The 24,632-nt window shown below is 49.4% G+C and overlaps 1 protein-coding gene across 1 annotated transcript; it reads left to right on the top strand.

The window, feature by feature from the left end:
- The first annotated feature begins 1,378 nt into the window (after positions 1–1,378).
- On the top strand, positions 1,379–23,122 carry LOC122924134. The gene is made up of 8 exons (XM_044275065.1): positions 1,379–1,504; positions 5,797–6,070; positions 7,986–8,177; positions 8,318–8,352; positions 8,637–8,711; positions 9,468–9,521; positions 21,125–21,178; positions 22,877–23,122. The coding sequence occupies exons 2-8, from the start codon at positions 5,809–5,811 to the stop codon at positions 23,105–23,107; spliced, it is 903 nt and encodes a 300-aa protein (XP_044131000.1). The 5' UTR covers positions 1,379–1,504; positions 5,797–5,808; the 3' UTR covers positions 23,108–23,122.
- Positions 23,123–24,632: the final 1,510 nt, after the last annotated feature.

Genomic DNA, 24,632 nt, shown 5'->3' with positions numbered 1-24,632 from the left:
ATCACTGTAATCGTACTGACCCGGAGAATGAAGGGAACAGGTCAGTTTTATCTCATAGGGAACGCTGTAAAAGCAAAACCGATAAAACTATATAAATGTGGTATCTCTGTAATCGTACTGACCGGAGAATGAAGAGAACAGGTCAGTTTTATCTCATAGGGAACGCTGTAAAAGCAAAACCGATAAAACTATATAAATGTGGTATCACTGTAATTGTACTGACCCGGAGAATGAAGAGAACACTGGTTATAACTGATACATCCTGCAGGTGGCAGCAGTCATTACATTGGTTAAGCTTATAACTAATACGTCCAGTAGATGGCAGAAGTCATTATACCTGTTATAACTGATGTGTCCAGCAGGTGGCAGCAGTCATTACATTGGTTATAACTGATGCGTCCAGCAGGTTACGACAATCATTACACTGGTTAAAACTATCACCGGTCCCTGGTGTATGATCACTGGTCACTGGTGTATTATCACTGTTGTATTATCACCGGTCCCTGGTGTATTGGTCCCTGGTGCATTATCACCGATCCCTGGTGTATTATCACCGATCCCTGGTATATTGATCCCTGGTGTAATATCACCGGTCCCTGGTGTATTGATCCCTGGTGTATTATCACCGATCCCTGGTGTATTATCACCGATCCCTGCTGTATTATCACCGGTCCCTGGTGTATTGATCCCTGGTGTATTATCACCGATCCCTGGTGTATTATCACCGATCCCTGGTGTATTATCACCGATCCCTGGTGTATTATCACGATCTCTGGTGTATTATCACCGATCCCTGGTGTATTATCACCGGTCCCTGGTGTATTGGTCCCTGGTGTATTATCACCGATCCCTGGTGTATTATCACCGGTCCCTGGTGTATTGGTCCCTGGTGTATTATCACCGATCCCTGGTGTATTATCACCGATCCCTGGTGTATTATCACCGATCCCTGGTGTATTATCACCGATCCCTGGTGTATTATCACGATCCTTGGTGTATTATCACCGATCCCTGGTGTATTATCACCGATCCCTGGTGTATTATCACCGGTCCCTGGTGTATTATCACCGGTCCCTGGTGTATTATCACCGGTCCCTGGTGTATTATCACCGATCCCTGGTGTATTATCACCGATCCCTGGTGTATTATAACGATCCCTGGTGTATTATAACGATCCCTGGTGTATTTTCACTGATCCCTGGTGTATTATCACCGGTCCCTGGTGTATTATCACCGGTCCCTGGTGTATTATCACCGATCCCTGGTGTATTATCACCGATCCCTGGTGTATTATCACTGATCCCTGGTAGCCTCACACAGAGATATTGGGTGCGGTGGCCCTTTAAGCTGTATGAGGCGCAGTATCAGGGTGAGAGGAGGAGGAGGCCACAGAGCGGGGCCTCGGGCAAAGTTCTGCAAAGACCAGACACTTTCATTTTCACTTTCCTCTAATAACTGAAAAGAAGAGACTGAGACAGAAAGACGAAGAAGAGCGAGAATCAAGGTGAGGGGGACGAAGGTGATTGACCCCAGAGAAAGGGGGGACACTGCCCAGGTCAAGACAGCAGAAAGAGGGTGCTTATCACCAGACGAAAAGAGGGGAACAATAAGGGTAAACAAGGTTCTGCAGCGGCTGAGGTGTGTATTAGGAGGTTCTGCAGCGGCTGAGGTGTGTATTAGTAGGTTCTGCAGCGGCTGAGGTGTGTATTAGGAGGGTCTGCAGCAACTGAGGTGTGTATTATGAGGTTCTGCAGCAGCTGAGGTGTGTATTAGGAGGTTCTGCAGCTGTGGTGTGTGCTATGAGGCTCTGCAGCAGCTCAGGTGTGTATTAGGATATTCTGCAGCGGCTGAGGTGTGTATTAGGATGTTCTGCAGCAGCTGAGGTGTGTATTAGGATGTTCTGCAGCAGCTGAGGTGTGTATTAGGAGGTTCTGCAGCAGCTGAGGTGTGTATTAGGAGGTTCTTCAGCTGAGGTGTGTATTAGGAGGTTCTGCAGCAGCTGAGGTGTGTATTAGGAGGTTCTGCAGCAGCTGAGGTGTGTATTAGGAGGTTCTGCAGCAGCTGAGGTGTGTATTAGGAGGTTCTGCAGCAGCTGAGGTGTGTATTAGGAGGTTCTTCAGCTGAGGTGTGTATTAGGAGGTTCTGCAGCAGCTGAGGTGTGTATTAGGAGGTTCTGCAGCAGCTGAGGTGTGTATTAGGAGGTTCTGCAGCAGCTGAGGTGTGTATTAGGAGGTTCTGCAGCAGCTGAGGTGTGTATTAGGAGGTTCTGCAGCAGCTGAGGTGTGTATTAGGAGGTTCTGCAGCAGCTGAGGTGTGTATTAGGAGGTTCTGCAGCCGCTGAGGTGTGTATTAGGAGGTTCTTCAGCTGAGGTGTGTATTAGGATGTTCTGCAGCAACTGAGGTGTGTATTATGAGGTTCTGCAGCAGCTGAGGTGTGTATTAGGATGTTATGCAGCAACTGAGGTGTGTATTATGAGGTTCTGCAGCAGCTGAGGTGTGTATTAGGAGGTTCTGCAGCTGTGGTGTGTGCTATGAGGCTCTGCAGCAGCTCAGGTGTGTATTAGGATGTTCTGCAGCAGCTGAGGTGTGTATTAGGATGTTCTGCAGCAGCTGAGGTGTGTATTAGGAGGTTCTGCAGCAGCTGAGGTGTGTATTAGGAGGTTCTGCAGCAGCTGAGGTGTGTATTAGGAGGGTCTGCAGCAGCTGAGGTGTGTATTAGGAGGTTCTGCAGCAGCTGAGGTGTGTATTAGGAGGTTCTGCAGCTGAGGAGTGTATTAGGAGGTTCTGCAGCAGCTGAGGTGTGTATTAGGAGGTTCTGCAGCTGAGGTGTGTATTAGGAGGTTCTGCAGCAGCTGAGGTGTGTATTAGGAGGTTCTGCAGCAGCTGAGGTGTGTATTAGGATGTTCTGCAGCAGCTGAGGTGTGTATTAGGAGGTTCTGCTGCCTCTGAGGTGTGTATAAGGAGGTTCTGCAGCGGCTGAGGTGTGTATTAGGAGGTTCTTCAGCTGAGGTGTGTATTAGGAGGTTCTGCTGCCTCTGAGGTGTGTATAAGGAGGTTCTGCAGCAGCTGAGGTGTGTATTAGGAGGTTCTGCAGCTGAGGTGTGTATTAGGAGGTTCTGCAGCAGCTGAGGTGTGTATTAGGATGTTCTGCAGCAGCTGAGGTGTGTATTAGGAGGTTCTGCTGCCTCTGAGGTGTGTATAAGGAGGTTCTGCTGCCTCTGAGGTGTGTATTAGGGGGTTCTGCAGCAGCTGAGGTGTGTATTAGGATATTCTGCAGCGGCTGAGGTGTGTATTAGGAGGTTCTGCAGCAGCTGAGGTGTGTATTAGGAGGTTCTGCAGCGGCTGAGGTGTGTATTAGGAGGTTCTGCAGCAGCTGAGGTGTGTATTAGGATGTTCTGCAGCAGCTGAAGTGTGTATTAGAAGGTTCTGCAGCAGCTGAGGTGTGTATTAGGATGTTCTGCAGCAGCTGTGGTGTGTATTAGGAGGTTCTGCAGCAGCTGTGGTGTGTATTAGGAGGTTCTGCAGCAGCTGAGGTGTGTATTAGGAGGTTCTGCAGCAGCTGAGGTGTGTATTAGGATGTTCTGCAGCAGCTGAGGTGTGTATTAGGATGTTCTGCAGCAGCTGAGGTGTGTATTAGGATGTTCTGCAGCGGCTGAGATGTGTATTAGGTGGTTCTGCAGCGGCTGAGGTGTGTATTAGGAGGTTCTGCAGCAGCTGAGGTGTGTATTATGAGGTTCTGCAGCGGCTGAGGTGTGTATTAGAATATTCTGCAGCAGCTGAGGTGTGTATTAGGTGGTTCTGCAGCGGCTGAGGTATGTATTAGGTGGTTCTGCAGCGGCTGAGGTGTGTATTAGGTGGTTCTGCAGCGGCTGAGGTGTGTATTAGGAGGTTCTGCAGCAGCTGAGGTGTGTATTAGGAGGTTCTGCAGCGGCTGAGGTGTGTATTAGAATATTCTGCAGCAGCTGAGGTGTGTATTAGGTGGTTCTGCAGCGGCTGAGGTGTGTATTAGGAGGTTCTGCAGCAGCTGAGGTGTGTATTAGGAGGTTCTGTAGCGGCTGAGGTGTGTATTAGGAGGTTCTGCAGCAGCTGAGGTGTGTATTAGGAGGTTCTGCAGCAGCTGAGGTGTGTATTAGGTGGTTCTGCAGCGGCTGAGGTGTGTATTAGGAGGTTCTGCAGCGGCTGAGGTGTGTATTAGGAGGTCCTTCAGCTGAGGTGTGTATTAGGAGGTTCTGCAGCAGCTGAGGTGTGTATTAGGATATTCTGCAGCGGCTGAGGTGTGTATTAGGATGTTCTGCAGCAGCTGAGGTGTGTATTAGGATGTTCTGCAGCAGCTGAGGTGTGTATTAGGAGGTTCTGCAGCGGCTGAGGTGTGTATTAGAATATTCTGCAGCAGCTGAGGTGTGTATTAGGAGGTTCTGCTGCCTCTGAGGTGTGTATTAGGATATTCTGCAGCGGCTGAGGTGTGTATTAGGAGGTTCTGCAGCAGCTGAGGTGTGTATTAGGATGTTCTGCAGCAGCTGTGGTGTGTATTAGGAGGTTCTGCAGCAGCTGTGGTGTGTATTAGGAGGTTCTGCAGCAGCTGAGGTGTGTATTAGGAGGTTCTGCAGTAGCTGAGGTGTGTATTAGGATGTTCTGCAGCAGCTGAGGTGTGTATTAAGATGTTCTGCAGCAGCTGAGGTGTGTATTAGGAGGTTCTGCAGCGGCTGAGGTGTGTATTAGGAGGTTCTGCAGCGGCTGAGGTGTGTATTAGGAGGTCCTTCAGCTGAGGTGTGTATTAGGAGGTTCTGCAGCAGCTGAGGTGTGTATTAGGATATTCTGCAGCGGCTCAGGTGTGTATTAGGATATTCTGCAGCGGCTGAGGTGTGTATTAGGAGGTTCTGCAGCGGCTGAGGTGTGTATTAGGAGGTTCTGCAGCAGCTGAGGTGTGTATTAGGAGGTTCTGCAGCAGCTGAGGTGTGTGTTAGGAGGTTCTGTAGCAGCTGAGGTGTGTATTAGGAGGTTCTGTAGCAGCTGAGGTGTGTATTAGGAGGTTCTGCAGCGGCTGAGGTGTGTATTAGGATATTCTGCAGCGGCTGAGGTGTGTATTAGGAGGTTCTGCAGCGGCTGAGGTGTGTATTAGGAGGTTCTGCAGCAGCTGAGGTGTGTATTAGGAGGTTCTGCAGCAGCTGAGGTGTGTATTAGGATATTCTGCAGCGGCTGAGGTGTGTATTAGGAGGTTCTGCAGCGGCTGAGGTGTGTATTAGGAGGTTCTGCAGCAGCTGAGGTGTGTATTAGGAGGTTCTGCAGCGGCTGAGGTGTGTATTAGGATATTCTGCAGCGGCTGAGGTGTGTATTAGGAGGTTCTGCAGCAGCTGAGGTGTGTATTAGGAGGTTCTGCAGCGGCTGAGGTGTGTATTAGGAGGTTCTGCAGCGGCTGAGGTGTGTATTAGGAGGTTCTGCAGCGGCTGAGGTGTGTATTAGGAGGTTCTGCAGCAGCTGAGGTGTGTATTAGGAGGTTCTGCAGCAGCTGAGGTGTGTATTAGGATATTCTGCAGCAGCTGAGGTGTGTATTATGATCTGCAGCAGCTGAGGTGTGTATTAGGAGGTTCTGCAGCAGCTGAGGTGTGTATTAGGAGGGTCTGCTGCAGCTGAGGTGTGTATAAGGATATTCTGCAGCGGCTGAGGTGTGTATTAGGAGGTTCTGCAGCAGCTGAGGTGTGTATTAGGAGGTTCTGCAGCGGCTGAGGTGTATATTAGGATGTTCTGCAGCAGCTGAGGTGTGTTATTAATTGTTGAATGTTTTCTTTAAAATTCCAGAACATTTTGACCATGAAGCGGGTGGTCGGGATCTTCTCCCGGGAAGATGACAACAGCTATAGGTTCCTCACTAAAGCCCTGAGGTCTGAGGACTTGTTCAGAGAGGTCAGAACTTTCATTATAACCAACAATGGCTTTCAGGATTTCATAGAAGAGGTTTCCCGCTGTCACTGCGCCATCCTCTATCACTCAAAGAACAGAGGACGGATGAATATCACTGATGTCACTGATTCTCTGTACGACGAGGAGGTCACACATCTGTCTAAATCGCTAGGTAAGAAAAGATGGCAATGTGAGGAACTCCCCCACCAAGGGGTCAGAATAGAATATCCCATTAGCTGAGGAATGAGAGCGGCACACAGGAGGGTATAGAGGGGGAGATCCCACACAAGAGGGGTGAGAATGGGAGATTCCACACAGGACGGTCAGAGGGGGAGATACCACACAAGAGGCATGAGAGCGGGAGATTCCACACATGATAGGTCAGAGGAGAAGAGTCTACACAGGATGAGTCAGAGGGGGAGATCCCACACAGGAGAGATGAGAGAGGGAGATTCCACACATGATAGGTCAGAGGAGAAGAGTCTACACAGGAGAGGTCAGAGGTGGAGATTTCACACAGGAGAGGTGAGAATGGGAGATTCCACACAGGACAGTCAGAGGGGGAGATTCCACACAGGAGAGGTAAGAATGGGAGATTCCACACAGGACGGTCAGAGGGGGAGATTCCACACAGGAGAGGTAAGAATGGGAGATTCCACACGGGAGAGATGAGAATGGGAGATTCCACACAGGACGGTCAGAGGGGGAGATTCCACACGGGAGAGATGAGAATGGGAGATTCCACACAGGACGGTCAGAGGGGGAGATTCCACACAGGAGAGGTAAGAATGGGAGATTCCACACGGGAGAGATGAGAATGGGAGATTCCACACAGGACGGTCAGAGGGGGAGATTCCACACAAGAGGGATGAGAGCGGGAGATTCCACACATGATAGGTCAGAGGAGAAGAGTCTACACAGAATGGGTCAGAGGGGAAGTCTACACAGGAGAGGTGTCACGGCCAGTGGTATGTTTTGTGACACTTTCCTTCACTTGGTTGCCCGTGGCAACGTGTGGTGTTGACTGCATGTGGTGGCAGTGTCTCAGCCCTATGGCTGATCCCCAGGACATGATTGCCACGCATGCCGTTGCTCGCGGCAACAGGTGAAGTGTGTTTGTTTATGTGTGTATTCCCCTTTAAGTGGCCGTCATCCCTTTCCTGGTGTTGGAAGGGTTAAATCCCTTCTGTGTGTGTGTGGCTACTTGGGCCTATAAAGCCTCAGTGAATATCACTTGTCTTAGGGGTACTCCAGCCTTGTAGTAAGCTGGAGGCTCCTGGCATTGACCATCCGCCTTCTGATACCGCACGGCTAAGGGTTTTCCCCATCCTCAGCCGTGACAAGAGGTCAGAGGTGGAGATTCCACACAAGAGGGGTGAGAGTGGGAGATTACACACATGATAGGTCAGAGGAGAAGAGTCTACACAGGAAAGGTCAGAGTGGGAGATTACACACATGATAGGTCAGAGGTGGAGATTACACACATGATAGGTCAGAGGTGGAGATTTCACACAAGAGGGGTGAGAGTGGGAGATTACACACATGATAGGTCAGAGGAGAAGAGTCTACACAGGAAAGGTCAGAGGTGGAGATTTCACACAGGAGGGGTCAGAGTGGGAGATTCCACACAGGAGAGGTCAGAGGCGGAGTAAGGGATGCAAATGAGCTCTTAACAAGCTCCGCCTCTAACACAACCAGATGTAAGGCAGCTTTCCTATAAGTCAATGTTCCCCCCTTTAAATAGGCCTTTAAACTCTCTCCAGAATTCCAGAGGAGCATGTGTGGCCTATAAGTCTTCTAATGCTGATTAAGGCGCTCCCTCCCCAAAATCCCGACCTATGCCCCTCACCCAGTTAAGCCAGTCCTCTCTGAACCGATGAGGGACAATCACCCTGAAACAGCTGTCTGCAGATGAGATGCTGGCTTATTTATTATCCAAGTCATGTCTCAAGGCCTCTGTAAAGGGTTGAACATTGACTTATAGGATAGCGGCCTTACATCTGGAGGCTTTAGAGGCGGAGCTTGTTAAGAGCTCATTTGCATCCCTTTCTTTGTATGATCCTGTAACATCTGTCTTATTATTGAAGGGAAGAAAAATGTGGTTGTGGTGGGCGATGACCTGGACAGCAGCTCCTCAGAGGTGAAGATGAAGATTCTCCAAGACCAGCCTCTTATTAAAGAAATGGCGGCTGACCTTGTCCTGTTCAGTAAAGCAGACAAAAATTCACAAGATGCTTTGACTGAGAATCTGCAAAAATTATCTCACATCCTAATAACAGGTAGCTCCTTCTCCCCTCTCCCAGCAGGAAGTCACAGCATGATCTCGGAGCACAGGAATTACTATTATGTTCCTGGTGCTCACATTGGGGGCGACTTCTATCGTGTGACCTCCCGTCTTATGTGTTTTTCTTTCTCACAGTTTCAGAGAGACCTGAGAGGATCCCGAGGGTCCAAGTAAGTCAGAAGACCTAGATGCTAATGCCTGTCCACCATGTCCTCCCCTGACCTGTCCACAGCCACGTCACTCATTTGTTATAGCTAATGATTTTTGGCCTCTTGTCTTTCCCACTAGGGGGCGCTCTTCTAGCAATGTCCCCTCTAGGCTCCGGTACTGCGTGTGATATTACTCCACATGGCAGGAGCAGCTGTCTGCATATTTAGCGTGGACATTGTATTTGGAGAGTGAAGCCTTCAGAATCTTGATCTAATACTGAATCTGACTTCATGTTTCTCTGTAGATGGTGGTGCATCCGGTTCAGCTCTTCTACCAGATGGTTCAGCTCTTATACCAGATGGTAGCTCCGTATATCCTGGTAGGTAATCATCAGACCTGACATTATTCCGGATAGCAATTAAAAGTCCAGAGATAAAAGAGGAAATGACAAACTGGAGGACATCTACTTATGGCTTTGTATTACAATTGTAGTATAAAAAGTTCACAAATTATGGAGCACACCATATGCACACTATAATTTGCAACTTTTTAGGCTTCTCACCACTTTTTTTATGTTTTGAGAAAAGGGGGTGGGGCTTCACAGGAGGGGTGGGCTTAGCATGGCCCGCTAGATTTACTAGAACTTTCGCCATAAATTGGCGTGGTACAGCTGGCGTAGTCTGGGTAGTATCTGGTGCACGGCAGAGATGCTCCTAATTTATTACTGGGCTCATCTCACACCAGCGCATGGTGGTGGCTTCATATGGGTTCCTCAGTCGTGATAAATCTCCTTCATTGCGTGTCCAAGGATGTTAAGCTTTAAAGGGGGATTCTAGTCACTGAGAATGTATGAGCCGCAGGGCGCATGATAAACGTCCAGTGTGTGGTCATATCCTGCATCAGGGCCATGTTTTCTTACCTCCACCTGAGTGAAGCTTCACAGCGACCATAGCGCCATTTCTGTAATAGGAAGAGCTTCTCCAGAGGCCTGCCAGGACCTTTCACACAGTAATATCACAGTTTATCAGTCATCTGCATTATAATAATAATTTACGGGGATATTCTAGTGATATTGGAATCTGAAACCTTGAAAATCTTGATCTAAAACTGAACCTGACTTTCTGTTTCTCTTTAGATGGTGGTGGGACCGGTTCTGCACATCTACAAGACTGTAATCCAGTGGGTCATGGTACGTAATAATGACATCATCTTCCAGATGTGTCCAGCTGGAGGATCACCGTCCTCTCTGCTCCGCCCACTTCCTTTCTCCTTCCTCTTCACTATTTCAGTTACTTCAAGAAAAATGTTGTGTTCTCTAGGGTCTCACAACGGCGCTCCATGTGGTCAGGATGGGTATTGCAGAAAATCAGGTCAATGCTTTTAATGTAGAATAAGTTGTGACTGTGATGACACCCTCTTATTGACCTCTCTCCAGCAGATGCCATCTTCTCCCTGTGGTTCTATGTAGGATTCATTCCAAATCCCTGATAAATAAGTGAAACCGTTTTCCATAAAATGCTCCAGTCTGAAATAGGTTTGGACAGCTAGAGACTGAAGAGACAGATGAGTACTGATGGGATAGACAGGGGATGGTGGGGTGGCGGAGGACTGGTGGGGCTACGGAGGACTGATGGGATAGATAGGGGATGGTGGGGCGGCAGAGGACTGGTGGGGCAGAGGAGGACTGATGGGATAGATAGGGGATGGTGGGGCGGCAGAGGACTGGTGGGGCAGAGGAGGACTGATGGGATAGATGGGGGATGGTGGGGCGGCAGAGGACTGGTGGGGCAGAGGAAGACTGATGGGATAGATAGGGGATGGTGGGGCGGCAGAGGACTGGTGGGGCAGAGGAGGCCTGATGGGATAGATAGGGGATGGTGGGGCGGCAGAGGACTGGTGGGGCAGAGGAGGACTGATGGGATAGATGGGGGATGGTGGGGCGGCAGAGGACTGGTGGGGCAGAGGAAGACTGATGGGATAGATAGGGGATGGTGGGGTGGCGGAGGACTGGTGGGGCAGAGGAGGACTGATGGGATAGATAGGGGATGGTGGGGCGGCAGAGGACTGGTGGGGCAGAGGAAGACTGATGGGATAGATAGGGGATAGTGGGGCGGCAGAGGACTGGTGGGGCAGAGGAGGACTGATGGGATAGATAGGGGATGGTGGGGCGGCAGAGGACTGGTGGGGCAGAGGAGGACTGATGGGATAGACAGGGGATGGTAGGGAAAATTAAGACTAATGGGATATACAGGGACTGATGGGGAAAATGAGGACTAATGGGACAGGCTGGGACTAATGGGGCAAATGAGAACTAATGGGACTGATAGGGCTGAAGAGGACTGATGGGACAGACAGGGACTGAATGAACAGATGAGGACTGATGCGATAGACAGGGACTAATGGGACAGAAATAAACTGATGGAGCAAATGAGGACTGAAGGGGCAGAAGACAACTAATGGGACAGATGAGGACTAATGGGATAGAGAGAGACTGATAGGGCAGAGGAAGACTGATGGGGCAAATAAGGACTAATGGGACAGATAGAGACTGATAGGGCAGATGAGGACTGATGGGGCAGAGGAGGACTAACGGGACAGACAGGGACTGATGGAGCAAATGAGGACTGAAGGGGCAGAGAAGGACTAATGGGATAGACATGTACTGATGAGGCTGAGGGGACAGAAGAGGACTGAGGGGACAGAAGAGGACTGAGGGGACATACAGGAATTGTGGTGGGTGACACAATGTGTTTTCCAAAATGCCGATAAACAGAAAACCTTACGACCTCAGGCGCTCTGTGTTTTTTTGGTAAAATCCTGCATCAGATCTATCTCCCAGACTAGAGCCCTGCCGGGACCTTTCACACCTTTTATCAGTTGTCAGTATTTTTCAGCTGTGATTTTCAGTTTTACTGTAGATGGTGGTGTTTCTCATCCAGCTCATCTACAATAGGGTCTTTCAGGTGGTCCTGGTAGAGTATGTCATATGTGTCTCAAGTGCTGATGTCCATATAACATGTCCTCCATTCACCTGCCCACAGCCCTTCGCACTCGTCTCATTCTTTATAGTGATTTTTAGCTCCTCCTTTGCATTGATTCTAGGGGGCGCTCTATGTCTCCATTCCATGCATGTAGCATGCCTTCCAGGCACCATGAATCCCCATGGCAGGTGCAGCTTTATTCTGAGGAGCAGGGTATTGTCCCTTCCTTCATTTTGTGCTCCAGATGGTGGTGAGAAACATCCAGATCATCTATTACACAGCAATCCAATGGCTATGTGATAAACTCAAAGGGTCCACTCTCTGCATTCATTCTCTGTGTTTAGAAGATGTTGAGAGTTATTGTTCTTGACATGTTTCACATATTTCATGGTTAAAGGGAATATTTCACTCCTGTTTTACTTTGATTACCTTCACTATTCTGAGCTGAACAAAAATCGAAAGCCTTAAAGGATAGGAAATCACCGTCTCAGCTCCATCAAGTAGGTCTATGAGATGTGAAACATCTGTGTGTATATCCTTTCCAGCGCACCTTGTGGTCAGAGGTGGTAGTACAACCAACTCTGCAGTACCACTGCTTCTCCTCATGGGGCAGCATCAAGTTTATCCTCCATGCTACAGGGGTATTCCAGAGTAGCCTGCACAAGGCTTGAAGTAAGTCCGGGGGCCACCAAGGCTGCTTCATTCTGGACGGTGACCTTTTTAACTGTGACCGACTCGGTCCATAGCTCTGGTCACAGTTCAGAAGTTCAGCACAGCCACCAGCTACGTAGCTTCATTCCAAGTCCATGTTTGTGTCACGGATGGTGTTGCAGAAAGTTGGAACTTATAAATAAACATCAGACTGGCTTTATCCCAAACTAAGGAGCATATGGGTGAGCCCTATAAAACCCCTAGAGCTCTCCCTGACTTCTATGCCCATGCAAAGGTCTTTATGGTAGTCGAGTTCATGCCCATGTACCTTATACTATGTGACACCTGAAAACCCTATAATAGTGAGGGGACACGACCATCGGCTCCCTGCACTTAATACGGACGGAGTCAGGGTCACTTTCAATCAAGCCAGCAAGGAAACACAAATAAAGGAAACAGACTTATCTGAGGAATCAGGAGAAGCAGCCTCCAGCAGTGAACACAATCCAGGAAGATGTATAAACCGCAAAGTGAGGCAGTATGGGAGGGAATATAAAGGGAGACAATCAGTGCAAATAGGTGACAGCTGGGAGAAGGAAAGGAGATGACAAAGTGAAACTAAAACAAAGAAAGTCATGCAAGAGGTAGCGAAGAACGTCTAACAGACCTTCTCACAGAGCTGGCAGTGACAGTACCCCTCCCTCTACGGGTGGACTCGGACACTCAGAACCCACCTTCTCAGGATGAGACCTATGGAAAGCCCTGATGAGACAAGTGGCCTTAATTTCCGTCACTGGGACCCACATCCTCTCCTCAGGACCATAACCCTCCCAATGAACGAGGTACTGGAGAGAACCGCGGATATTGCAAGAATCCACAATCCTAGAGACCTGAAATTCAGGATTACCATCAACAACAATCGCATGAGGAGGCAAAGAGGAGGGTACAGTGGGTTGAACATAAGGTTTTAATAGGGACCTGTGAAAAACATTATGGATCTTCCAAGTCTGAGGAAGATCAAGATGGAAGGCAACGGGATTGATGACGGACAAGATCTTGTAAGGCCCAATAAAACTAGGACCCAACTTCCAGGATGGAACCTTCAGTTAGATATTCTTTGTAGACAACCACACCAGATCCCCCACATTCAGGTCCAGACCAGGCACACGTCTCTTATCCGCCATACGCTTATATCTCTCACTCATCCTCTTCAGATTACCCTGAATCTTTTGCCAAATAAATGACAAAGACGAGGAAAATCTCTCCTCATCAGGTAAACCAGAAGACCCCTCTCCAGAGAATGTCCCAAACTGCGGATGAAACCCATATGCACCAAAAAATGGTGACTTATCAGAGGACTCCTGGCGACGGTTATTTAAAGCAAACTCAGCAATTGACAAAAAAGAATACCAATCCTCCTGATTCTGATTGGCGCATTCAGTCTGACCATTTGACTGCAGGTGAAAAGCAGAAGAGAACGACAATTGAACCCCGAGGCGAGAACAGAAGGCCCGTAATGAAGTTCATGGACAGATGCGTCAAAGGACGGGAAGGAATGGGTAACGGGAGGAGAGAGCCCGATGGTCGTGAATGAGGGACCTTGGCATGAGTGCAGGTCTCGCAGGCTGCCACAAAACCCTCAACCGTCTTACGAAGAGCCGGACACCAGAATCTCTGAGCAATGAGATCCACTGTGGCTCTGCTCCCCGGGTGCCCAGCAAAGACAGTATCGTGGTGCTCCTTAAAAACCTTCTGTGGTAAAGCAAGAGGCACAAACAACCTCCCAAGGGAACAAAGATCAGGAGCCTCTGACTGGGCTGCCTGAACCTCTGCCTCCAAATCAGGATAAAGAGCAGAGACGACCACCCCTTCAGCCAAAATGGGACCTGGGTCTTCAAAGTTCCCCGATCCCAGAAAACAACGTGACAGGGCATCCGCCTTCACATTTTTAACCCCAGGGCAGAACGTAACAACAAAATTAAACCTAGAAAAGAACAAAGACCATCTGGCCTGTCTCGGGTTCAGACGCTTGGTCGATTCCAAGTAGGCCAGATTCTTATGGTCTGTAAACACGGTAATAGGGTGTCTGGATCCCTGTAACCAATGGCGCCATTCCTCAAAAGCTAATTTGATGGTTAACAACTCCCTATCTCCCACATCGTAATTTCTCTCTGCAGAGGAGAGTTTCCTTGAGAAAAAGGCACACGGTCGCCATTTGGCAAGAGAGGGACCCTGAGATAAGACCGCACCCACACCCACCTCAGAAGCGTCCACCTCAACAATAAAAGGTAGAGAGTAGAGTTGAGCGAACACCTGGATGTTCGGGTTCGAGAAGTTCGGCCGAACATCCCGGAAATGTTCGGGTTCGGGATCCGAACCCGATCCGAACTTTGTCCCGAACCCGAACCCCATTGAAGTCAATGGGGACCCGAACTTTTCGGCACTAAAAAGGCTGTAAAACAGCCCAGGAAAGGGCTAGAGGGCTGAAAAAGGCAGCAACATGTAGGTAAATCCCCTGCAAACAAATGTGGATAGGGAAATGAATTAAAATAAAAATTAAATAAATAAAAATTAACCAAAATCAATTGGAGAGAGGTCCCATAGCAGAGAATCTGGCTTCACGTCACCCACCACTGGAACAGTCCATTTTCATAAATTTAGGCCCAGCACCCAGGCAGAGGAGAGAGGTCCCGTAACAGAGAATCTGGCTTCATGTCAGCAGAGAATTAGTCTGCATGTCATAGCAGAGAATGAGGCTTCACGTCAGCCACCACTGCAACAGTCCATTGGCATATATTTAGGCCTAGCACACAGGCAGAGGAGAGAGGTCCTGTAACACAGAATCTGGCTTCATGTCAGCAGAGAATCAGTCTGCATGTCATAGCAGAGAATCAGGCTTCACGTCACCCACCACTGCAACAGTCCATTGTCAGATATTTAGGCACCAGCACCCAGACAGAGGAGAGGTTCATTCAACTTTGGGTAGCCTCGCAATATAATGGTAAAATGAAAATAAAAATAGGATTGAATGAGGAAGTGCCCTGAAGTCCAATAATATATGGTTAAGGGGAGGTAGTTAATGTCTAATCTGGACAAGGAACGGACAGGTCCTGTGGGATCCATGCCTGGTTCATTTTTATGAACGTCAGCTTGTCCACATTGGCTGTAGACAGGCGGCTGCGTTTGTCTGTAATGACGCCCCCTGCCGTGCTGAATACACGTTCAGACAAAACGCTGGCTGCCGGGCAGGCCAGCACCTCCAAGGCATAAAAGGCTAGCTCTGGCCACGTGGACAATTTAGAGACCCAGAAGTTGAATGGGGCCGAACCATCAGTCAGTACGTGGAGGGGTGTGCACACGTACTGTTCCACCATGTTAGTGAAATGTTGCCTCCTGCTAACACGTTGCGTATCAGGTGGTGGCGCAGTTAGCTGTGGCGTGTTGACAAAAGTTTTCCACATCTCTGCCATGCTAACCCTGCCCTCAGAGGAGCTGGCCGTGACACAGCTGCCTTGGCGACCTCTTGCTCCTCCTCTGCCTTGGCCTTGGGCTTCCACTTGTTCCCCTGTGACATTTGGGAATGCTCTCAGTAGCGCGTCTACCAACGTGCGCTTGTACTCGCGCATCTTCCTATCACGCTCCAGTGCAGGAAGTAAGGTGGGCACATTGTCTTTGTAGCGTGGATCCAGCAGGGTGGCAACCCAGTAGTCCGCACAGGTTAAAATGTGGGCAACTCTGCTGTCGTTGCGCAGGCACTGCAGCATGTAGTCGCTCATGTGTGCCAGGCTGCCCAGGGGTAAGGACAAGCTGTCCTCTGTGGGAGGCGTATCGTCATCGTCCTGCCTTTCCCCCCAGCCATGCACCAGTGATGGACCCGAGCTGCGTTGGGTGCCACCCCGCTGTGACCATGCTTCATCCTCATCCTCCTCCACCTCCTCCTCATCCTCGTCCTCCTCGTCCTCCAGTAGTGGGCCCTGGCTGGCCACATTTGTACCTGGCCTCTGCTGTTGCCAAAAACCTCCCTCTGAGTCACTTCGAAGAGACTGGCCTGAAAGTGCTAAAAATGACCCCTCTTCCTCCTCCTCCTCCTCCTCCTCCTGGGCCACCTCCTCTTCCATCATCGCCCTAAGTGTTTTCTCAAGGAGACATAGAAGTGGTATTGTAACGCTGATAATGGCGTCATCGCCACTGGCCATGTTGGTGGAGTACTCGAAACAGCGCAACAGGGCACACAGGTCTCGCATGGAGGCCCAGTCATTGGTGGTGAAGTGGTGCTGTTCCGTAGTGCGACTGACCCGTGCGTGCTGCAGCTGAAACTCCACTATGGCCTGCTGCTGCTCGCACAGTCTGTCCAGCATGTGCAAGGTGGAGTTCCACCTGGTGGGCACGTCGCATATGAGGCGGTGAGCGGGAAGGCCGAAGTTACGCTGTAGCGCAGACAGGCGAGCAGCAGCAGGATGTGAACGCCGGAAGCGCGAACAGACGGCCCGCACTTTATGCAGCAGCTCTGACATGTCGGGGTAGTTGTGAATGAACTTCTGCACCACCAAATTCAGCACATGCGCCAAGCAAGGGATGTGCGTCAAATTGGCTAGTCCCAGAGCTGCAACGAGATTTCGCCCATTATCGCACACCACCAGGCCGGGCTTGAGGCTCACCGGCAGCAACCACTCGTCGGTCTGTTGTTCTATACCCCGCCACAACTCCTGTGCGGTGTGGGGCCTGTCCCCCAAACATATGAGTTTCAGAATGGCCTGCTGACGTTTACCCCGGGCTGTGCTGAAGTTGGTGGTGAAGGTGTGTGGCTGACTGGATGAGCAGGTGGAAGAAGAGGAGGAGGAAGCCGAGAAGGAGGAGGTGGCAACAGGAGGCAAAGAATGTTGCCCTGCGATCCTTGGCGGCGGAAGGACGTGCGCTAAACAGCTCTCCGCCTGGGGCCCAGCTGCCACTACATTTACCCAGTGTGCAGTTAGGGAGATATAGCGTCCCTGGCCGTGCTTACTGGTCCACGTATCTGTGGTTAGGTGGACCTTGCCACAGATGGCGTTGCGCAGTGCACACTTGATTTTATCGGATACTTGGTTGTGCAGGGAAGGCACGGCTCTCTTGGAGAAGTAGTGGCGGCTGGGAACAACATACTGTGGGACAGCAAGCGACATGAGCTGTTTGAAGCTGTCTGTGTCCACCAGCCTAAATGACAGCATTTCATAGGCCAGTAGTTTAGAAATGCTGGCATTCAGGGCCAGGGATCGAGGGTGGCTAGGTGGGAATTTACGCTTTCTCTCAAATGTTTATGAGATGGAGAGCTGAACGCTGCCGTGTGACATGGTTGAGACGCTTGGTGACGGAGGTGGTGGTGTTGGTGGTACATCCCCTGTTTGCTGGGCGGCAGGTGCCAACGTTCCTCCAGAGGCGGAGGAAGAGGCCGAGGCGGCAGCAGCAGAAGAGGCCGAGGCGGCAGCAGCAGAAGAGGCCGAGGCGGCAGCAGCAGAAGAGGCCGAGGCGGCAGCAGCAGAAGAGGTAGCAGGGGGAGCCTGAGTGACTTCCTTGGTTTTAAGGTGTTTACTCCACTGCAGTTCATGCTTCGCATGCAGGTGCCTGGTCATGCAGGTTGTGCTCAGGTTCAGAACGTTAATGCCTCGCTTCAGGCTCTGATGGCACAGCGTGCAAACCACTCGGGTCTTGTCGTCAGCACATTGTTTGAAGAAGTGCCATGCCAGGGAACTCCTTGAAGCTGCCTTTGGGGTGCTCGGTCCCAGATGGCGGCGGGCAGTAGCAGGCGGAGTCTCTTGGCGGCGGGTGTTCTGCTTTTGCCCACTGCTCCCTCTTTTGCTACGCTGTTGGCTCGGTCTCACCACTGCCTCTTCCTCCGAACTGTGAAAGTCAGTGGCACGACCTTCATTCCATGTGGGGTCTAGGACCTCATCGTCCCCTGCATCGTCTTCCACCCAGTCTTGATCCCTGACCTCCTGTTCAGTCTGCACACTGCAGAAAGACGCAGCAGTTGGCACCTGTGTTTCGTCATCATCAGAGACGTGCTGAGGTGGTATTCCCATGTCCTCATCATCAGGAAACATAAGTGGTTGTGCGTCAGTGCATTCTATGTCTTCCACCGCTGGGGAAGGGCTAGGTGGATGCCCTTGGGAAACCCTGCCAGCAGAGTCTTCAAACAGCATAAGAGACTGCTGCATGACTTGAGGCTCAGACAGTTTCCCTGGTATGCATGGGGGTGATGTGACAGACTGATGGGGTTGGTTTTCAGGCGCCATCTGTGCGCTTTCTGCAGAAGACTGGGTGGGAGATAATGTGAACGTGCTGGATCCACTGTCGGCCACCCAATTGACTAATGCCTGTACCTGCTCAGGCCTTACCATCCTTAGAACGGCATTGGGCCCCACCATATATCGCTGTAAATTCTGGCGGCTAGTGGGACCTGAGGTAGTTGGTACACTAGGACGTGTGGATGTGGCAGAACGGCCACGTCCTCTCCCAGCACCAGAGGGTCCACTAACACCACCACGACCATGTCCACGTCCGCGTCCCTTACTAGATGTTTTCCTCATTGTTATCGTTCACCACAACAACAAAAATATTATTTGGCCCAATGTATTGTATTCAAATTCAGCTGAATATAAATTTGAGGCCTAGTATTTAGGCGCTGGGTCACCGGTATGGATTTAGTGACAGAATTAGACTTGGAAATGCACAGAAGCGTGTGTGTGAAGTTATTCTGAATGACCCAATGTGCACCTTGAATATTATATACCCTTTTAGGGATAGATTTCAAATAGCTCTGATACAGCAGAAACCACTAAATTATGAAATTGCTAAATTGGGAATTGTATTTCAACCCAGAACAAAAAATGTGCTTTGACGGACACTAAATAACTTGCCCAGCCAGAACAGGACAGCGGTAACGAGAGATTTAGCGGGATATAAATTTGAGGCCTAGTATTTAGGCGCTGGGTGACAGGTATGGGTTTAGTGACAGAATTAGACTGGGATATGGCCAAAAAATAACCACACTATTGCTGGTTAAATGCACTTGGTGACAGGCGCAGCTTGCCCCTGATGTAGTATATGGCCAAAAAATAAACAGACTATTGCTGGTTAAATGCACTTGGTGTGACAGCTTCACCCTGATGTAGGCTTTAGCCAAAAAACAACCACACCATTGAGGGTTAAATGCACTTGGTCGCAGCTTGGATGCACTTGGTCGCAGCACCGCACAAGACACAAAATGGCCGCCGATCACCCCAGAAAAAAGTGACTGACAAACGGTCTGGGCAGCCTAAAAACAGTGAGTGAGCATTTGAATTTCAGCAGCTCAATGATGCACAGCTGCAGATCGATCGATTAATCAAGTCCTTTGGAGGAGTTAATCTGCCTAATCTCGCCGTACTGTCGCAGCCGCAACCTCTCCCTACGCTAATCAGAGCAGAGTGACGGGCGGCGCTATGTGACTCCAGCTTAAATAGAGGCTGGGTCACATGGTGCTCTGGCCAATCACAGCCATGCCAATAGTAGGCATGGCTGTGACGGCCTCTTGGGGCAAGTAGTATGACGCTTGTTGATTGGCTGCTTTGCAGCCTTTCAAAAAGCGCCAAGAAAGCGTCACAAAAGCGCCAAGAAAGCGACGAACACCGAACCCGAACCCGGACTTTTACGAAAATGTCCGGGTTCGGGTCCGTGTCACGGACACCCCAAAATTCGGTACGAACCCGAACTATACAGTTCGAGTTCGCTCATCCCTAGTAGAGAGACATCAGGTTGTACCAAAATGGGAGCAGAAGCAAAACTCTCTTTGATACTAGAAAAGGCTTTAAGGGTCACCTACAATCAAGCCAGCAAGTAAACACAAATAAAATATGTGTGTCATGAGATGAAGTGTCCATCCTTACCTCGTCTCCTCTTGGCTGGACATGTCCTGATATGTGTGCCGTGGCTGAGTTAGGGTTGACCCCAACGCTACGCTGGACCCCTGGACACCATAGAGGTGTCACCACATGTTGCTGCTCTCTGGAGGAGATGGTAAGGTGTGGTGCACCCCAATCGGAATTAAGTCCAGAAACTCAGGCTTAACAGTGTGCTTCTTTACTGGAGGAAATCGGGTGCAAAACAATACAGGCAAGGCATGGAGCTGGCTTCTCCATTCTCCTCCCTGGCAGAAGAAGGGTTTGATGCTAAGGAAAGGCCTGAGCTAGCTGTCCATCTCCCTCTCTTAGAAGGCTGGTACCCTGGAGTATTCCCATCTCAGTGTCTTCTTCTGGTCACTCAGCAGTCTGGCAGAGTCTCCCCTCCAAGCACTGGTCCCTAACTGCAGCACACTAGGGGCTCTGACTGCTCTCCTTATATACGGTTTCTGGCTGAACTAGAACCTTCTAGTGGGAGGGGTGGAGTGGAGAAGCTCAGCACAAACAGATACAATGTTACAACTCCTGTCTCTCATAGACTTACATTACAGCATCAATGATACTTAAGGGGAAAGACACAGTCTTCAGACAGACGTGCCAAGTGCCCCTCTTTTTGACCCAAGTTCCTCTTTGCTCCATGTGCACCATAATTTGCAACTTTTTAGGCTTCTCACCACTTTTTTGAGGTTTTGAGAAAAGGGGGTGGGGCTTCACAGGAGGGGTGGGCTCAGCATGGCCCGCTATATTTACTAGAACTTTTGCCAGAAACTGGCGTGTTACAGCTGGCGTAGACTGGGTAGTATCTGGTGCACGGCAGAGATGCACTTAATTTATTACTGGGCTCATCTCACACCAGCGCATGGTGGTGGCTTCATATGGGTTCCTCAGTCGTGATAAATCTCCTTCATTGCGTGTCCAAGGATGTTAAGCTTTAAAGGGGGATTCTAGTCACTGAGAATGTATGAGCCGCAGGGCGCATGATAAACGTCCAGTGTGTGGTCATATCCTGCATCAGGGCCATGTTTTCTTACCTCCACCTGAGTGAAGCTTCACAGCGACCATAGCGCCATTTCTGTAATAGGAAGAGCTTCTCCAGAGACCTGCCAGGACCTTTCACACAGTAATATCACAGTTTATCAGTCATCTGTATTATAATAATAATTTACGGGGATATTCTAGTGATATTGGAATCTGAAACCTTGAAAATCTTGATCTAAAACTAAACCTGACTTTCTGTTTCTCTTTAGATGGTGGTGGGACCGGTTCTGCACATCTACAAGACTGTAATCCAGTGGGTCATGGTACGTAATAATGACATCATCTTCCAGATGTGTCCAGCTGGAGGATCACCGTCCTCTCTGCTCCGCCCACTTCCTTTCTCCTTCCTCTTCACTATTTCAGTCACCACAAGAAAAATGTTGTGTTCTCTGGGGTCTCACAACGGCGCTCCATGTGGTCAGGATGGGTATTGCAGAAAATAAGGTCAATGCTTTTAACCACTACAGGACCGCCGCACGGGGGATGCGTCTTTGCGGCGGCCCTGTAATTCCTCCTGGACGCGCCGGCGCGTCATCTTGCGAGACGCGATCGTTCGCGAGCGGTGATCGTTCGCTGGCAGGCTGTAGATCCACTCGCTTACCGGCCGATCCTGTGAAGGAGGTTTTTTTAACCCCTAAAAGGTATATTAGACGCTGTTTTGATAACAGCGTCTGATATACCTGCTACCTGGTCCTCTGGTGTCCCTTTTGCTTGGATCAACCACCAGAGGACTCAGGCAGCTCAGTAATAAGTAGCCCCAGGCACCACTACACTACACCCCCCCCCCCTGTCACTTATTAGCCCCTTACTAACCCCTTGATCACCCCCCTGTCATTGATCACCCTCCTGTCATTGATTACATCCCTGGAAGGCTCTATTCAGATGTCTGGATGTGTTTTGCGGATCTGCGGTGTCCGTGTTTTGTGGATCCATGAATCCGCGGATCGCTAAAACACATACGGACATCTGAATGGAGCCTTACAGGGGGGTGATCAATGACAGGGGGGTGATCACCCCATATAGACTCCCTGATTACCCCCCTGTCATTCAGACGTCCGTATGTGTTTTGCGGATCCAATCCATGGATCCACGGATCCGCAAAACACATACAGATGTCTGAATGGAGCCTTACAGGGGGGTGATCAATGACAGGGGGTGATTCACTTCAATGGGAGAGGGGGGAGCTGTGCCTGGTGGTGGACGGACCCTGGGAAACCCGGGGTCCTCCAGCCACAACTCTCCCTGTCTCCGTTCTTGTTGTAGGTGGGACCCGCACCTCTCAGATAATGGGGGCATATCCTAGCGATATGCCCCCATTGTCTAAGATGGGATAACCTCTTTAGGTGGTTAATGTAGAATAAGTTGTGACTATGATGACACCCTCTTAGTGCCAGATGAGGACTGATGGGATAGACAGGGACTGATGGAGCAATTGAGGACTGGTGGGGCAGAGTAGGACTGATGGGATAGACAGGGACTGATGGAGCAATTGAGGACTGGTGGGGCAGAGTAGGACTGATGGGATAGACAGGGACTGATGGAGCAATTGAGGACTGGTGGGGCAGAGTAGGACTGATGGGATAGACATGGACTGATGGGACAGAAAGAAACTGATGGAACAAATGAGGACCGAAAGGGCAGACGAGGACTGATGGGATAGACAGGGACTGGTAGGGTAGAGGAGGAGTTCTGTTGGAATAGACATGGACTGATGAGGCTGATGGGACAGACAAACTGAGGGGACAGAAGAGGACTGAGGGGACATACAGGGATTGTGCTGGGTGACACAATGTGTGTTCCATGATGCTGATAAACAGAAAACCTTACGACCTCAGGCGCTCTGTGTTTGTTTGGTAAAATCTGCATCAGATCTATCTCCCAGACTAGAGCCCTGCCAGGACCTTTCACACCTTTTATCAGTTGTCAGTATTTTTCAGCTGTGATTTTCTGTTTCACTGTAGATGGTGGTGTTTCTCATCCAGCTCATCTACAATAGGCTCTTTCAGTTGGTCCAGGTACAGTATGTCATATGTGTCCCATGTGCTGATGTCCATATAACATGTCCATTCACCTGCCCACAGCCCTTCGCACTCGTCTCATTCTCAGTCTTTATAGTGATTTTTAGCTCCTCCTTTGCAAATATGTTATGTATTACTAGCAGAAGGACCCGGCTTCACACGGGTATATTTTAACAGTGACATCTACAATACCCTGCCCCTTTAACAGTGACATCTACAGTACCCTGCCCCTTTAACAGTGACCTCCACAGCAGCCGCCCCTTTATTAGTGACCTCCACAGTGCCCCGTCTCGTTAACAGTGATTTCCACAATAACCCGCCCCCTTAACAGTGACCTGTACAGAGCTCTGTTCCCTTAAAGGGTTTCTACCACCAGAATTACCGTTATGTAGCTGACTGATGTAGCGATGCGCTAATGTCCGCACTACATTACAGTGTGTTTTTTACTGTTCTCCCTGCAGCCGTTCTGGTAAAATAAGCACTTTTATAATATGCTAATGAGCCTCCAGGTGCTATGTGGGCGCAAAATCAGCACCTAGAGGCTCCGTCCACTCACGCTTTATCCCGCCCTGCTCCTCTTGATTGATGTCACGGTCCACCGCGTCATTGATGAAATCCCACGCCTGCGCTGTTCACTTCTGTATTCGGCGCAGGCGCAGTGAGTGAAGGCCGCGCTCCTGGTGCCGGCTTCCTCACTGTCCCCTGCACTGTCACCTCCACAGCACCATTAACAGTGTCATCCACAGCGCCCTGCCGCTTTAGAGCTGATCTGCAGCAGTGAAGAAAACTAGCTGGGTTGTTATGGAAACCTGGTGTAAAACTGTGTGTATGTGGAGACTAAGGGCCTGCGAGCTTCTATTGGATGATAAGGGACATGTGACCGTGTGTATGGCAGTTGGATATATAGAGAAAGACTTGCAGGCTTCTATTGGCTAATGTAGGTCATGTGATATGCCATATTTGAATTTTTGGGGAATATCTCAGGAACGATATGTGCTAGAGAGCTGTCTTTCCAGGTAGCAAGGGATGTGTATACAAAGTTTCGTTTAAATCAATGGCTGCGTATTTGAGTGATTGCAGAACATACATACACACATACATACTGTATATACGTCCTTTATATATATAGATAGATAGTATAGCCTTTTAATATGGTTTTAAATAAATAAATAGAAAGACAATGGGTTTCTACTGGCATTTGAGCCAGGGATGTTTACATACAGGGTAGACCACTGCACCATCAAACTACAGCCTTACCACATAGACATGCATGCCTTTCTATACTTATAAGATAACACATATTATTGGTGTCTATATGATCATATATTGTGTCTGTGAATAAAGCAGTGAGATGTAGATGAGCTTTCTGAGCAGATCTCAGTGTGGTGAAGCTATAGTACATAGTGTGTATGATATGGAGATGCTAGGACACAGCTCTGCCCTCAGCATGTCTTTCCTATACTTATAAGATAACACATATTATTGGTGTCTATATGATCATATATTGTGTCTGTGAATAAAGCAGTGAGATGTAGATGAGCTTTCTGAGCAGATCTCAGTGTGGTGAAGCTATAGTACATAGTGTGTATGATATGGAGATGCTAGGACACAGCTCTGCCCTCAGCATGTCTTTCCTATACTTATAAGATAACACTAATTACTGGTGTCTATATGATCATATATTGTGTCTGTGAATAAA

This window comes from Bufo gargarizans, unplaced genomic scaffold, assembly GCF_014858855.1.
Source record: "Bufo gargarizans isolate SCDJY-AF-19 unplaced genomic scaffold, ASM1485885v1 original_scaffold_841_pilon, whole genome shotgun sequence".
Lineage (NCBI taxonomy): Eukaryota > Metazoa > Chordata > Amphibia > Anura > Bufonidae > Bufo > Bufo gargarizans.
This window is presented reverse-complemented; position numbering and strand designations above follow the sequence as displayed.